General features: G+C 38.1%; 1 protein-coding gene across 1 annotated transcript in view; it reads left to right on the forward strand.

The window, feature by feature from the left end:
• Nucleotides 1–16854, forward strand: part of PTPN5 (protein tyrosine phosphatase non-receptor type 5) — a 52993-nt gene extending 36139 nt beyond the window's left edge. Inside the window, exons 9-14 of the mRNA XM_070957431.1 lie at nucleotides 1345–1424; nucleotides 1958–2095; nucleotides 5506–5616; nucleotides 9747–9907; nucleotides 14566–14679; nucleotides 16758–16854. Of these exons, the coding sequence (XP_070813532.1) occupies nucleotides 1345–1424; nucleotides 1958–2095; nucleotides 5506–5616; nucleotides 9747–9907; nucleotides 14566–14679; nucleotides 16758–16854 (701 nt within the window). The remainder of the gene's footprint in view (nucleotides 1–1344; nucleotides 1425–1957; nucleotides 2096–5505; nucleotides 5617–9746; nucleotides 9908–14565; nucleotides 14680–16757) is intronic.
• The last annotated feature ends 747 nt before the right edge of the window (nucleotides 16855–17601 follow it).

Below are 17601 nucleotides of genomic sequence, written 5' to 3' on the forward strand. Positions count from 1 at the left end.
AAAAGGACTATCTGTACCTATGACATTCCTAGGCAGTAACTATGAATCTCACAAATTGAATGTTGAGTGATTTCAGTATATCTCAGAGTTTGAGAGAAAAATTGGTCAAAATGCTATTTCATACCATTTTGACCAATTCTTAGAATTTCTGTTTGGAGGGATCCAAGGTTATTGGGTTGGACTGCAGTATGTTTCTGATATGGAACATGTCATGGATGTTTGTATTTACAATTTATCTGGTCTCAATAATTGTTCTGATTATTTTGATGAGATGGACTAAAAAATTATATCAACTGTTTAAAATGCTTCCTGAGATGTGTTTTTCTTCTATTTGAAATATTTCTGTGCACTGAAACATTCTGTGCACTGAAACATTCTGTCTTAACACTTTACAGTTGCAATGCCATTCTTAAAAGAAGCTTAAAAACCGTTTTCAATTAGAAAAGTTGCCCACAAAACGGAATACGTTGTTCTGAAAATAAAATAAAATATTTAAAAATTTCAAAAATAGATGTTAATTCCAGCTAGAACTGAAAGATAAATAGGCACTTAACTTAATGATCAGTTAGTTGCTTGCAACACTATAGTTAATTGCAGTTAGCGAAAGAAATGATAATAGTCTTTAATTCAGCTAATGTATACTGCATTTCTTTTGCAGATTTACAGATTTGTTGTGGGTAATTTCTTTTAAGCCTTTTGTCTCAAAAATTCCACCCTAACCATATGAAAATGGTTGATTTGAGAATTTTCAGGAAAAAAAGTTACTGCTCAAAAGCAGTGCAACATTAAAGCCTATAAAATTATAGCAGATCTCTGCCTTTGCACTGGCATTTAGACTAGGCTACTTGCAACGTTAATAATGATTAGTTCTGCAATAAGAAAGAACACTGAATTATGAAAGGTTCTGCAACACCCTGCTCCTTCAGCACTGCTATATTCTATTCACTGCCACAAAGCGTGGTAAAAGTATTGACTAATATGGATTCCAAGGGGAATTAGAAAGGGATGTTAAGACTTTTAACGGGTACCAGTAATAGCATCTAAATGCAGCCCTAGGGTTGTATCCCACTGAATATTAATTGTGGGTGAGCAAAAGCAATGAATGCTTTCTCCAGGCCATCTGGATTGTCACTGTGGGAAGCAGAATTCTGAATTAGGTTCTGAATTAGAAGATCTTCAGCTAAAACTCTTGTGTTTCTTCAAATCAAACCTTCGGCCAGTTCTCAGAATTCCAGATTGAAGGTCTGTTGTGTTATATTTGTGTACAATTCATGTTGAGAGAGAGAAAACCTTTTTTGTTCCTTCCAATCTATAATTCTATCATGGCTGCTTTCCATTTTCCAGATCCTCACAGCAGAGTGTGCCTTACCTCAGATGATGAAGACGATCCCCTTAGCTCTTACATTAATGCTAATTACATCAGGGTAAGACTGGCAGTTCCAGAGAATCTTTTCTATTTAAGTGGTTTTGTTAGGCCTCTATTGTTTTTCAATAGAGTTGCAGAATTCCACAATCATTTCAGTCCTTCCAGCATGCTGACAGAGACACAGATTCAAATCTCAACCTTGTAAAATATACATGCGGTGATTTAAAGTGTGACTTGCTAGCAATCTCTGAGAGTGAATGACAGATATGTTTACCACCATAACCTTTAGAATCCAACAAGGCCCCCAAATGGGATGCCAAATGTAGCTCTACTCAAATGAATTTCAGTTTAACTATACATCTTACATAGCATAAATTGCTCCTATTGCCATAGGAACCATTAGTTTTTGTATAAATCAAAGTTATGCCGCTTGTGCTTATTTGTTTCACTTCATGTGAAGCATGAGCGTGAGAATATTTCTTTCTAATTTAATAAACAGCTTCTGAATGAAAACTGAAAGACTGAGATATACGTACATTTCAGCACTCATGAACCTTGTTGGGTTTTTTTTTTGTTGTTTTTTTTTGCTAGGGCTATAGAGGAGAAGAAAAGGTGTACATTGCTACTCAGGGACCCATAGTTAATACTGTCAGTGATTTCTGGAGAATGGTATGGCAGGAGCATTCTCCAATCATTGTCATGATTACCAATATAGAAGAGATGAATGAGGTAATGCTGAATCTCTATTTTCTTTTTTTTTTTTAAATTCTGTTTTGTGCCTTCGGTGTATTCCTGAATAAAACATTATTCCATTCATAAAACTAGTCTGCTTTGTAACATCGGTAATCAAGGTAAAGTTGGAATATAGTTTAAAAATTTGATGAATAAAAACTTTAACATTTACTTGGGCATCCCAAAGGTCCCTTTTCAAAAGGCAACTGGACTTCCTTGGTTTTTGCTGGAAGACGTTTCGCTTCTCATCCAAGAAGTTCTCTAACTGAAGAAGCTTCTTGGATGAGAAGTGAAACGTCTTTAAGCAAAAACCAAGGAAGTCCAGTTGCCTTTTGAAAAGGGACCTTTGGGACAACCATGATCTGAGAATTTCCATAGATGTATATTTGAACCAATCCCGAAGTACATTTCCTATTTTTCTTTTGGGGCTAGAGCCTCTCTTTTGAAATGTTCCTGTTGCACATTGATTTTAATTTTGTCATTAGGAAAATGTGATTCTTGTCCTGTTAGTGCTTCAGCTGCAAGAGTGAATACTGATCAGAATGTGCTTGCAGTAGTAGTAGCAGGGCTGTCAAACTTAATTTTCTTGAGGGCCGCATCAGGGTTGTGTTTGACCTTGGGGAGGCGGGGGGTGTGTGGGGGGCTTGCCAGCTCAACGTCATGTGTCGAGGCTCCGTTTTCAGCCACAATGGCCTCCTGCAGCCCTCTGCCAGCAAAAATGGAACTTGAGGGAGGGGGCTGCGCTCGAAGGGGGCACTGTTTTGGCTGGCAGAGGACTGCATGAGGCCATCAGGGCTGAAAACTGAGCCCGGGTGGGCCACACACAGCCTCCCCGAGCTCTGTTTTTGCTGACAGAAGGCTGCAGGAGGCCATTGTTTTTGCTGGCAGAGGCACCACCGGTCAGTCCTTTGCTGTTTCCAGGGCAGTCCTGCGGGCCAAATCTAAGCACCTCATAGGCTGGATGCAGCCCGCAGGCCTTAAGTTTGACACCCCTGCAGTAGAGGTATGCAGTAGCAGCTAGTTTTTCTAGAAAAAAAACTTTGACAAGTACATGAGCAGTGAGGGGCTAATGCCGTGTTAAGGCCCTACCAATAGAATATCCTGCCAGCAAATTTTGTGGCCCTTGTTTCCACCTGTTCAAAGCTTGTTTAGTTTTGTGTTAGCAACTTAGCATGTATTTTGAATTGTCTCCTTGCTGCCCTTTCCAATTGAGCCATGGCACAGGAGGGTAGCTTTAAGAAAACTAAAGTTTAGTTGGCAAAACATTTGACCAATCATCTAGAAAAGTAGCAAAAGTCAGCTCTTACCAATCTAGAAAGCTTTGGGACGGCTGTCATCTTTTCATTCTATTCATCGTAATTTAAAGCTGCAATATTATAGAGTTGCTACAAAGGAAATGGAAACCTTACACATCTGGAGATCTCTGTACACACTTGTGCTTTATCAGAGAGACGTGGCTTAATGAAGTCATTCATTATTGTTCAAGACTCTGGGATGCTTCACAATTTTTCCATTAAGAAAAGAATTGTGTTGTGACTTAAATATAAATATAGATTGCAGGAAGAATATTTGTGTTCACGCTATATATGTTAATTCTAATAATGCAAAGATTAAGGCTTCAGTACTCCAGCACTCTTATAAAATGTAATGTGAACTGACAGACAGCCCACAGAAATGCGTGGGTGATCTTCATTTCAGCTGCTCCAAGACTGAGCTATAGATAGCTACTAGCACTTCTGATAGCGTGTGTGCTCTCCACACCCCCATCCCCATGGAATGTTGAAAGAAAAACTTAGGATTCTGTCGGTCAGGATAGTTCTTCAACATAGAACAGAATGAGACATAATTTGGTATGGAAGGAAAAGCGAAGGAAATATAGATTGTATTTAAAATGGGCCAGATTTATTAATTCACTAATTCACTCTTATGGGGGATACAATTGAGAAGTGGTTTGGATGGTTTATGAATATTGCAATCCAAGCCCACTTTCCCCTAGTCACATGGCCCAGGACATCCAAAATGCGCAGCCCATCCTGTGCATCTCAGTGCACACATACACACAAAAACTATACAATATAAGGAAGCAACAGAAACACACACACACACACACACACACACAGAGAGAGAGAGAGAGAGAGAGATACAGCATAAATGTATCTGACTAGACCTCATAGATACACTTGTATACATACACATGTAGGAAATGTGTGTACACACTCCCTGATTAGCTCATAGAACAGAAACTATATATACAAAGAGATGAAAATGTTTCTTCATTACAAAGTATACAGATACTCCCTATAGCTACTATTAGTTAAGGAGTAGAAAACATCTGGATGTTTTCCCTACTTCGGTAAAAATATTGTTTGACAGTGGACAAACATGAATGAGTAGACTCCAGCAGATGGGAGGACAAAACTGAACATTCAGCAGAAGAAATAGTTGGCATTATACGACAATAACATTTCTCATTTACCTGTCAAATTCCACACCAACTGCAGTTTTCAGGTCATCTTCAAAGACAACCCATATAGGAGATATTATAGTTCTCAAAATGAGTGGCAATAAGGGCATTATTGACCACAGATAGTTCTGGACTTACAACCATTCATTTAGTGACCCTTCAAAGTTACAAAGAGCACTGAAAAAAGTGACTTATGACCATTTTTCGCACTTACAACCATTGCAGCATCTCAGCTCCCTCTCCTTCACATATTTTAATCCTCTACTTTCTATTTTCTTCTTGTTCTTTGTTTGTCTGAGTCTTCTGGGAAGTATACTTATATCCTTGTGGAAAATTCTGAATTGTCTATAAAGTTATTTCTTGTATCCTTGTATTGTACATATGACAGTGATAACATAAATTGGTTTTAATTTTTTAAAAAACAGGTTCCTGTAAATGTTCTAGCCTTACTATCTGTATCTCATTCTTCCAAAAATTAAATAGCTTCCGGCATGATGGTGCTTTTCTATTATAGTCTCAAATGGGTCTAAATTTAATTTTATTGTTTTTAAACCCCGAATCCTACATTTGAATTTAATCTTGTCATCATCAAAGTTAAAATCTGAATTGAAACGTGGCTGCTTTGCAAATCCCTACTGGTTCCTTTTGTTGCTGTAATAATGACATGAGAAAATTGAATGTGATAGGGTTTTTTCATTTCTGCAGTTCTTAAACCAAGAAAAATATTGAAAAATATATGGTTTAATGGGGAACCGGGGGGAGAGGGCCAAACATTCTGACTCAGGTAAAATACCACTTTACATCAGTTAATATTTTTATAGCATAACTGATTTCTGAAAACAGCAATAATTCAAATGTACAGTATACTTTTCTTAAGCTTATTAGAGCACATTTACTTTTTGCAGACACTTGCCTTTATATTTGTGATTTAATTTTTGCCTAGAAATGTACAGAATACTGGCCAGAAGAGCAAATTACCTATGAAGGAATTGAAATTACAGTTAATAGAGTCATACAAGCAGATGATTATCGGTTAAGGCTTATTACCCTAAAGGTAAGATATAAAGTAAGGAATTACTCATAGATAATTCAATAAAATTCAATAAAATATTCTTTTCATGATCATGCTAGTGCTGTTCTTTCTAGATTTCATTCAGGTACGCAGTACATTGTTCTAAATGTGCAGCTTGGGATCCAAAGTTAGAGCCTAACATATTTGCAGAGCTCCAGATTGAAGGAGGTTTTAGTAATCTTGATAGGCCTATTAGAAAGAATATGTCTGATATGAAGGCCATCAAGCTCTTTGTAGAACAATTGGAATTATGAGCCATTCCACTGGCAATTTATTACCACATGTTTTCTCAATAGGCGTTTCTGATCTGCTTTTCTTATCTATTAAAAGTCTTCCTAAATGTACTGACTTTACAACAACTTTAGTATTTGTATCATATCTTTATTTTTTAACAGATTCGTATATTTGAGCAAGTTAGACATTGTAAATCAGATTGGTAAGATCTTTGGTGTGACTGGTATTACTATTGTTGAACCTATGTGGCGACCACAGTATGGAAGTATCTGCACTCTGCAGTGATCTCACCAATTGCCAGAAAACCTTCCATGGAAACCTTATTTTCTGCAAATACATTCATACAATTTCCAGTGCTGGTTCTCTCAGACAGCAACATTTTTTTCATCCTCAAAAGATCAATCCTTCTAAAGAGAGAAATAAATATTTATAATTCATGTCTTTCTCTAAAACTGTTTCTATAAAGTAAGTTGAGTACAGAAACAAAATAGTAATAAATTACAGAATTATCTATTATTTTAGCAGCCTTTTTTGCCTCGAGAAGTTGAACATTCTAAAAACCAGCTAAATATATATTTCTAATATGTATATTTCTCAGCAAAGTCCCCCCCCCCCCAACTCCACGGAATATAATGCTTTTAAGATAGAAGTAAACAGAAGGCTCTAAATAAAATTTAGTTGGGCGGGGGGAGAAGCTTATGGTTCTGTTCTAGAAATCTAAAGCTATAGCTTTTAATTCATAACTTTAATTCAAACAGCCCATTTCCTTTGAATGTTCAGCACAGTGTAATGTGCTGAACATTACGCAACAAGTACTGTAGAGAGTTGAAGCCGACATTCCAGTGATCTGTAACTTCAACTACAATAACAAGGGCAGCATTCACAATTAATAACTGTGCTTGCCAACTGAGCAGTGTGTTTATTTGATAGATGGATGGATGGATGGATGGATGGATGGATGGATGGATGGATGGATGGATTTAGCAGGATTTCTTTTTTTAAAAAAAGGAATGTAAACCTTATACTTTCTGCCATGTTCATGTGGTTTATGCAAATAGAAATAGCTATTTTTCTATCAGGAGACAATTTATATAAGTCTACCTGGACAATATAATTAAGCATGCAGCAGTTGTGACAATATAGTGTTGTCAACTGTGATTTACTTTGGTGGTGTTTTAGTAGCAACAGAAAGAGTGCTACTATCACAGAACGTTTGTTGTTTTTTATGTGCCATATTCATTAAATGTATTGCAGCAATTTGGAAAAATCAAACCTGGATAAGATGGAGAGGCCAACATAGCAAAATAGTGATTAAATAATTAATGTGCCATTCACTTCAGTTTCCAAGGATCAATTAAAATAGATACATTACCTGTCAAAATAAAGATCAACAAAGAGTATTACAAAATTCCCCAGGGAGAAATATGTCCTCATTGGGGCCACAAAGAAACCACTTTTCCCTTGAAGAACACAGTTTAGCTCAGGAGTGTCAAACTCGATTTCATTGAGGGCCATGTCAGGGTTGTGCTTGACCTCAGGGGGTCAGGGTGGGTGTGGCCAGGGTGGGCGTGGTCAGCTCGACATCACTTGTGTCCCAGGGTGCCTGTGGTGGCCCGAGCATTCTGCCAGCCAAAATGGGCTTCCAAGCTCCGTTTCCAGCTGCGACAGCTTCCTGCAATCCTCTGTCAGCGAAACGGAGCTTGCAAGGGCCACACATGGCCCTCCCAAGCTCCGTTTTCGCTGGCAGAGGCACCGTTGGTCCTTCACTGTTTCCAAGGCGGCTCTATGGTCCTTCCCTGTTTCCAAGGCAACTCCATGGGCCAGTTTTAAGCACCCCACGGGCTAGATGTGGCCCGCAGGCCTTAGTTTGACACTCCTGATCTAGCTGAAGGAATTCACAGGGCAGCTTTCCCAAGATCCTCAGGACCAAGTCATTTAAAATATTTAAAGATCTGAACCTGTATTTTCAATGGACCAGTTCTTACATTTAAAAAAACTAAAGGGATGCAACTCTGTATGGTTTCATGTCACAAAATTAAGTGAAGTGACAACAGAGAAGGAGTAAGTGGTTCAGCCATGCCACTTTAGAATACATAATCCCAGTGTCTGTGTTTTTCTTACCAGTTTCTCCAGTATTTAGTAGGTGGCATGGGGGCTCAGCAGTTAAAATGCTGGGCTTGTCAGCTGGAAAGCCAGCAGCCCAGGTTCGAGACCCAAGCTCCATGCAATGGGGTGAGCTCCTGACCTCTCCCCAGCTCCTGCCTACCTAGCAGTTCAAAAGCTTTCAAATGTGAGTAGATAAATAGATACCACTTTGGTGGGAAAATAACCAGCATGTAGCATCATGCTGGCCACATGACTGCAGAAGTACCTTTAGACAGTGCTGGCTCAATGACCTTGAAATGGAGATGATCACCGCCCCCTATAGTCAGCAACAACTAGTGGAGTAAAATCCACAGGGACTCCTTTATCTTTTTTGATATAGTAGTGCAATCTGAATTAATGGACAAAGCAACTTTGCAATGTAAATTATTCCCACTTGCCAGTTGTATGATGTTAACATGAGCCAGTTTAATTTTAAAAAATGCATCAATGTTTTGTTGCTACAGCTGCTGTTGCCCTTGAATTATTTTAGTTGTCAGTATGTTAATAAAAAAAGGCAATAAGTTACAGTGATGGAGATTGTTGAACAAGAGACATAGAATATAGAATAAAGGGTTGGAAGGGATGTTGGAGACGTTCTAGCCCAGGGGTGGCAAACTCAAGGCCCGCAGGCCGGATCCGGCCCTTGGGGTACTTAGATCTGGCCCGTGAGGCCGCCCTAGAAACAGCAAAGGATCGGCCAGCAGTGCCTCTGCCAGGTAAAACAGAGCTCGTGGCCCCCCTGAGCTTGTTTTCGCTGGCAGAGGGCTATCAAAACAAACTAAAAACAAAACAAAAGGAGAAATGTTTCCCCTTTTGCATTTGAGGATGCAAGAAGGGACAGGAAAGGAGAAAGTGAAAGAGGAAAGACAAAGAAAAAGAAGAAGATGGGAAGAGAGCAAGGTAGAAAAAATAAGGAAAGTGGGGAAGGAAGAAGAAAGAATGAAGAGGGAAGGAAAAAGAAGGAAAGGAAGGAAGGAAATTATAATTAGAGTGAGGGAGGGTTTCAGGGAAGTCCTGCCTTGGCACTTGGCCACCAAAGGTGCCCCCGACACGAGTCCCATGTCACGCCCACCATGGCCAGGCCCCCCGGCCCTCCAAGGTCAATCACAACTCTGATGCCGCCCTCAATGAAATCGAGTTTGACACCCCTGTTCTAGTCCAACCTCTGCTCGAGCAGGAGACCCTGTACCATTCCAGACAGATGGCTGTCCAATCTCTTCTTGAAAATCTCCAGTGACAGAGCACCCACAACTTCTGGAGGCAAGCAGTTCCACTGATTGATTGTTCTCAGGGTCAGGAAATTTCTCCTTAGTTGGATCTCTCTTTAATAACAACCAGTAGGGTCTCCCTATCTAGCTAGACATCTCTCCTGGTTTGTTCCCCTGCTAGCTTCCTGTGCAGAATTTTCAATATTAAAAAATCCCTCACCCAAATAATCTAAGGTATTGAGTCTTTCAACAGAAGCCTGCAGTTAATTTTTACCTAAAAGTTGGAGTACAAATCAAGGAATTATATGGTGCCATACTTTCAGGAATCTTCGAACAAATGCCAATAGTACGCATATATCAAGGAAAGGAGTTAAAAGTCTGAGTCATCGAAATTGTTACCTTTGGAAATTCTGGTCTGCTTTTTGTGATTTCTCTAATGAGAGACGTTTTTCATATTCGAAAAGAAATTCATGTGTTGAATGTCTAATTCTCTTGCTCCCGATTTTCTTGCTCACTGTCTTATAGAATGGTGAAGAAACAAGAAATCTGAAGCACTACTGGTATACATCTTGGCCAGACCAGAAGACCCCTGATCAAGCACCACCCCTGCTCCAACTGGTTCAAGAAGTGGAAGAAGCCATGCATCGTGCAGAAGAAAAGAATGCTCCAATCATTGTTCATTGCAGGTAAATTATTAAATATCATTAGAAAGAAATGAGAGGGCGAAAAATGATACTTAGGTAATTTCCCTATATCCCTGACATTCATTTGAAACATCCTTTGCTTTTAATGTTATATATAATACTGAGTTTACCTTTCACTTTTTCTTTGACATTTTAGACACACCTTTTCTAGGTGTCCACTCTTAACATTCTAGCAAGGAAATATCCCTTGCATCTAAACTGGTAGAATCCAGAGGAACCAAAATTTCCACATTGGGTTTCACTGTAATTCGGGCATGATCTGACTCTTTTGCCTGTTACGAAGTGCAGATGAAATGTGAACCATGCAGCCATTTCATATGTCTGAAATAGTATAGGGTCTTGCTTGAGCAGAGGGTTGGACTAAGACCTCCAAGGTCTCTTCCAGCTCCGGTATTCTATCTGTTACCATGTTTTAATAATAGGCCTATTGGGTATTTTTACTGACCAGTCCTGGATCTGATTCACAATGTGTTGTCACTCTCCATCATTTTTCTCTTTTCCCCTATTATCCATTGTAATGTGCTTCAGATACTATAGAGATCAGTTTAAAAATATGTTTCAATTATAAATGCAAATCAAATATTGAAGCATCCCACATGAAGAGCTCTGTCATACCACAACCACTTTAGGAGGATAGCTGTCTCCAACTAAAAAATAAGTCTTTCCTTTGAGACAATGTCACCCAGGACTACCGGGAATTAGTTTTGAGAACTTCCTGTGGAAGACACGGAGCACAGCAATCAGTCAGTCAGTGAGAAACTATCTCCCATGTCAGCAAGCGAAAGTCAAGAGCAACACCCCTAAAGATGTGTTACTTTCTAACAAGACCCTGACTCTTTGGAGGAGCTGTCTATGATGCTACACAACATATTGCCACAACTGAGTGTACCAAGGAAGCCCCTGATTATAAATGCAATAAGCAGATTTCATAGAAATCTTTACAGGGCTTGTGACCACCTACTGGTTAACTCCACTCTCAGGAAAATATTGAACAGAGTTATATAATTTGAGACATAACCATTGCAAATATCTTTCTGATTTATGTTTCATGTAATTTGACGTTGGTGAGCATAAAGGAGCATTTACATTTTAAAGCTAAATTCATTTTTAGTAAGATTACAAAATGAAATCTTGTATAATGAATATTTATGTTGTTGTGCAAAATTGTTGTAAGTACCCCTTTTACAAGAAGATTATGGATGATGGGATAAAGGTATAATGAGTCTCTACAGCATTTTTCATAAACACAAACCATATGAGAACATAATGTTGCTATCATAATCTAAAGTAATAAAGTACCATTTTTTCTGAATATTCTAAAAGTATATTTTTTCTGTTATAATGCAGTCAAGTAGCTGTATTATTGTGCTCTCTAAATTCAGCATTTCTCGTTTAACAGTTTGCTTTAAATTTACATTAACATAATTCTTTACATTCTACGTGAAGGCATATGATTTGCAACTTGCTTCCAGTGTATATGTATTCCTTTTTATCATTTTTTTTTCTTGGAGACTACATTTATAGCATTCATTCCCATTCTTCTATATATTCCCATATATTATAGCAGTCCCATACGTATCATTAACATGTTGCATCTAGCATTTCCTTGCTTTAATTTCTTCCCAAATTATTTCGTCACTTCTAATTTTAATTCCATTCCCTGATTGTGTCTCTTTGTTTAGCTTTCTTCACTCAGTTCTAAAACAAATTTTAATATCTTATTAAAATGTTCTGCCTCTTTTAATCTTAATTCTTCCTTGCTCTCTTCACATACATTCCTCATGATTATCTTTTTATTTCTGTACACATTATGTAATATATTCCTCTCATACTCAGTTTTTTTTACCTATAACCTATTCCTCTCCATCATTCCACCAAACATCCATTTCATGCCTCCCATTCATGCAATCCCATATATATCTTGCCACTTTGCAATATAATTCTCACTGTATTCCAATCAAATTCCACAGTCTCTTTCCTTACACAACACTTTCCACAGTGAGGGATCCTTGGTGCTCTCTAAGTTTGCTTGTTTTCTTGCAGACGTTTCATTACCCAAACTAGGTAACATCATCAGTCCTAGTGGACTGATGGACTAGCACTGATGATGTGTTACCTAGTTTGGGTAATGAAACGTCTGCAAGAAAACAAGCAAGCTCAGAGAGCACCAAGACCCCTCATTTCAACCCTGAGCTACAATTATTCTCCTTTATTGGTACTTTCCACACCCAAGCCACAAGTTTCCATAAACCATGATCATTATCAAATGGGGACATGGTCAGTCAAGGCTTTCACATTTAATAATATTGAAAAATATAGTTTACATTACTTTCACTTCATTGATGCCTTGAATTTCTTCACTGGGAGCCAGTGTGACTTGCAAAACAGTGATGTTATATAGACAAACCATGATTTGTTCCAAACCGCATGCACTCCTACATTCTGGACTAATAGCAGTTTTTGAAAGCAATTCATGAGCATCCTATGGAGAACAATTTACAACTGAGAGCTACATAAGATGTGAATAAAGCAGAACCTCCTGCTTCAGGAATGGGTGCACAAAATGAATATGGAGGCCCTCTTGACCATAATTGCCACCTGTTCTTTGACCATCAGCCCAAAAAGACCTCTAGCCCAGATTGTGTATCATCTGTGTCTAGGGGAGTGCTATCCATCCAAGTCAAAAATAGAAAGTCTCCACAACTGTGAGGCCCTAAAACCCACAGCTACTTGATCTTGCTAGAATTGAGTTAAGGCCTGTTCTTTCTGATCCAGACTGTTACAGCCTCCAGGCATTGGGAAAGAATCTGAACAGTATCATTTGGACAACTCAAGGCAAAGATGTACAGCTGAGTATCATCAACATATTGATGGTATTTAACCTCGTGTTGATGAATGATCTCACCAGATGTTAAATAGGAGTGGGGAGAAAGTCACGGTCTCAGAATGCAAGAATTCAGGGTTGAATCTCCCCCCTCCTAACCTTGGCTGAAACCAATCTCAAAGGTGGAAAAGAACTACTGCAAAACTATACTTCCTGCTCCCAACCCTGCCTCCCCCGCAAACTAAGAATGCTATTATCTAGGTGGAACCTTAATTGAAATACAGTAGATGAAATATTAATGAGAATAATAGGAAGGATTAATATGAAACCCGATCAAATATAACATCTGTAGATCTGGGTGGAATGACTACATAAGTTGCATTTCTTCTTCCTGGGGGCTTAGCTGATGGCCCCAATAAGTTAAGTGACAATGATGGAAAGTCATCTAAAAAGCTTTCAGCAGAGCTAAAGACTTGCAAAACTGAGATGCTCTTGGACCATGAAGTAATTGTTACTTGCTGTTTCTCTTTATTTAAAATGACATGTTGACATATAAAAGCTGACAGAAACCAGATGCCTCACATAACATCTCTCTGGAATTTCATCCTGTAACATTTTATCCAATAAAACTGCTAACCTTTTTCTGAAATAATATAAGGCCAATGGTAAAAGATAATCTGCTGGTTTTTTGTTGCATAAATTAGAGCCAGATAAAGAAAACATAAGCGTGTTTTTTCATATGCCCGGTCCACATTCAGTCTGTGGGTTGAGTAGCACTTCTATCCACTCCCCACATATTCTAAAATAACAGCCCCCCATCACACACCTACCAGTAGTTTACAGTCAGAGGATAATATGCGAGAAACCAGAAGGCCACCACATTTGTACACATGGACAAGAAATCACTTTTGGCAAGCAAAGAGTTTCAGGCTAATAAAGACTTCTGTTCCTATATGCAACCAATATTGTCTGAAATAAAATAATAATGATTTCCTAAAACTTGAGAATACATAGTAGAGCTAAACAGTTATATTCAGTACCAATAAAGGAGAATATTTGTAGTCAAGAGTTCAAATGAGTCCCTGATTTCACATGATGAAAACTCTTTTAATTTTACAACATATGGACAGACTTAACCATAGTTTCAATTGGGAAAAAGTGACCATCCTAGACCAAGACCAAAATGCTAGGAAATTTCTAGAGTCCTGGCTCTCTGATGAATTAACCATCAGTAGACACATAGACATAACTGTATCTCTATACTATGCAAAAGAAGCAATCAACAAGCCCAAAAGGGAACAAAAAGACCAAAACACCTCCCCACCAGCAATTAGCACCCAGATGAGCATAGATTAACTCCAAGATAAACATCAGACCAGCAATCAAGAAGTATACAATACTCCATATCCCAATCAAGAAACTTCCAAACAAGTTAATAGTAAACAGCCCAACCAAAGAATCTCTTAAAACCACCCTCACCAACACTGACAGGGCAAGCCACTAAAATATAAAATGAGAACAAACCCCATTCCTTACTAGCACCAATGACATTTCATTACCTAATTTGAGGTGATGAAACGTCTGCAAGAAAACCAAGGTCAGAGAGCACCAGGAACCCCTCAGTTATGTTCAGTTTTCTGCTTTGACTCTTGACTTCTGAATGGTGCTATAATATCCCCGTGACCTTAAGCTCATGAACTCAGTCCCAGATGGAAAAGATGGAAAACTCAGTCCCAGATATGAAGAAGGTGTTCTAAACAATGTTTTATTTTTTGGAAGATCTTTGTCGTCACTTTTTATTTCTTTCTCTGGCCAGTGCAGGGATTGGGAGAACAGGCTGTTTTATTGCTACCAGCATTTGCTGCCAACAGTGGAAAAATGAGGGCATGGTTGACATACTCAGAACAACTTGCCAGCTACGGTTAGACAGGTAAGATAATTTTTCTGCTAAAACCAAGTCTAATGTAGCCTTCCCCTAAGTGCTGCCTCCCAAATGTCTCGATCACCTGATTTATTATTTATTTTATTTATTTATTAACTTGATATGCCATCCATCTCACTATCGAGCAACTCAAACATCTTAAAAACAAAGGGACAAAACATTAACTATTAAAATTGGTCAGGAATAATGGGAATTATAATCCGGAGTATTTTGTAGGCATCGGATTGTGGAAGGTTGCATTTTTAATCCAGCACTCAATAACATTTATTACTTTATAATATGTAAGCAGGAATTTGCTTCAGAATAAAACTGTGAATGTACAAACATGGGAAAAGTCAGTGATTTGACCATAAAAATATTATAGTTTGAAAAAAGTGTTAAAATTCTTGATTTTTGATTTTTTTTTCTGTATAGCACTGATTTTATTCCACTTAATTTTATTCACTTTATTTCTGTTTTTATTGTCTAAGAACACAATGGATGAGATGGATTTTTAACTACCGTATATACTCGAGTATAAGCTGACCCAAATATAAGCCGAGGCACCTAATTTTACCACAAAAAACTGGGAAAACTTATTGACTCGAGTATAAACCTAGGGTGGGAAATGCAGCAGCTACTGGTAAATTTCAAAATAAAAATAGATACCAATAAAATTACATTAATTGAGGCATCAGTAGGTTAAATGTTTTTGAATATTGATTTCAAAGAAAAACAGTAAACTAGCTCTGTAAGTGCATAGTGAAAACTACACTATAACTAAATTACACAAGACAATGTAATATATATACCAAAAATAATTCAATAACAATTTAATCTGATACATTGGATTAAGTGATGTAGGGCTTGATCTAATTTCAGGCAAGTTCAAGCCTCTGTTAAGAGATATCTGCATTCTCTCTCTCTCTTCCTTTTTCTTTTTTTTCCTCTTTCTTTCTTTGTCTCTTTCCTCTCTCTCTCTCTCTCCCTCTCTCTCTCTCTCTCTCTCCCTCCCTCCCTCCCTCCCTCCCTCCCTCCTTCCTTTCTCCCTTTCTGTGAAGAACTCCAGGAGGTCTTTGGTAGGAGGAAGAAAAGCCAGACGTTTTGAAACGTTTTGTAGCTTACCCTGAGCAAGGATAGCTATTGCAGGCACTTACAATAAGCTCTCAATTCAAGCTCAGTGCACGTAGGGATCCCCAAACAGTTCTCCCTCCCTTTCTCCTCATCTGGCATTCTTAGAGCTCTACTATTGATTAGCTTAACCTGAGCAAGGATAGCTAGTAGCCAGCCTATTACAATAAGCTCTCAACTCAAGCTCAGTGCACCTGGGGATCTCCCTAAAAAGTGAGGATTTCTTTGTTTCTTTCTTCCTTGAAGCCCACCACCGCAGCCCATGTTTGCTTCCAGGGGGCTGCAGGGAGTCTTACTAGGCACCCCCCTCATGCCCCATTTTGGCCCTAGCAAGCCTCCCTGCAGCCCCTGCAAGCTAAAACGGGTTGCAGGAAAAAAGGCATTTTTTCCTCACTCGAGTATAAGCCATGGGGGGCTTTTTTCAGCATAAAAAAGTGTGATGAAAAACTCAGCTTATACTCGAGTATATACAGTAATCTTAGAATGAATCATTATGTTGTTTTTTTTTTTCAGTTGTGAGTTCTTACAACTGTTTAGTGATTGTTCAAAGTTACAACGGCACTGAAAAAAGTGACTTATGACTGTTTTTCACACTTACGATTATTGCAGCAGATGGTCACATGATCAAAATTCAGACTCTTGGCAACTGACACATATTTATGACGGTTGCTGTGTCCCGGAGGCATGTGATCACTTTTTGTGACCTTCTGACAGGCAAAGTCAGTGGGGTAGCCAGATTCACTTAACAACTGCAATGTTTCATTTAACAACTGTGGCAAGAAAAGTGGTAAAATGAGACAAAACTCACTTAACAAATATCTCACTTAGCAACATAAATTTTGGGCTCCCTTGTGGTCATAAGTCAAGGATTGAACTGTACTGTTTATCTTTTCTGGAAGTAAAACCAGTTTCCACATGTTTTTAAGATTTAAATTCTTCCTTGCTTCTCTTTCCAGGGGAGGAATGATCCAGACTAGTGAACAATATCAGTTTGTCCACCATGTCATGAGCTTGTATGAAAAGCAATTCATTAGAGCATCAGCAGAAGAATGAAGATTCAGAATCATTTATTATGATAAAGACCAAGGGAACTCTGATCAGAATCACATGTACGACAGAGCTGAGAAGATTTCAGAATTTCAGAGCAGAAGATATTTATTTATACATATAAATATAAATATATATATAGTTTTACTTTCATATTGCTTTATTTTGCATTTGAGAATTAAGATACTGCTTTTCTTCAACATGTGACAGGGTGTTATCTTCACTTTAAAAATAAAAAAGGCCTGTTTATACTGTAAATAAAATTGATAGCTTCATTTGTTCCAAAAATTTAAAACATCATCGTCACTTTTGCTACTTAAAAAAACAAAAAAAAACCACAACCCAAACCCTTGCTACTAGATCCAAATACAATGTGAATCTCTTTGATAGATGTCTTGCTGAAGTCTGTAATGTATGTTTACTAAGCTTGAAAACTTAACTTTTCTGCCTTTTTTCTGAATGATTGTTTTTACATTTTAAACTACCGGATACTGTGTATATCATAAAATCTTCTGGGCCTCTGCATTAAAGGATTCAAGTGAATTCATACTGAAAAAAAACATGTTTTGTGCCTTGTGTACTTACTTATTGAAAACACTCAGTCCTACAAAGTATAGTGACTGTAGTGTCGTTGTAAAACAAAAACACAAAATGAAGATACCCATCTTGGCTGCAAACAAAAAAATCCATAGAAGGCCAGTTTTTTTCTTAGGTTGACTGAAAAGCAGAAAATAAAGTGCAAGTATTTGAAAA

The sequence above is a fragment of the Pituophis catenifer genome, unplaced genomic scaffold (genome assembly GCF_029215685.1).
Source record: "Pituophis catenifer annectens isolate HBS135680 unplaced genomic scaffold, rPitCat1.0.hap2 SCAF_1, whole genome shotgun sequence".
In the NCBI taxonomy this organism is placed as follows: Eukaryota; Metazoa; Chordata; class Lepidosauria; order Squamata; family Colubridae; genus Pituophis; species Pituophis catenifer.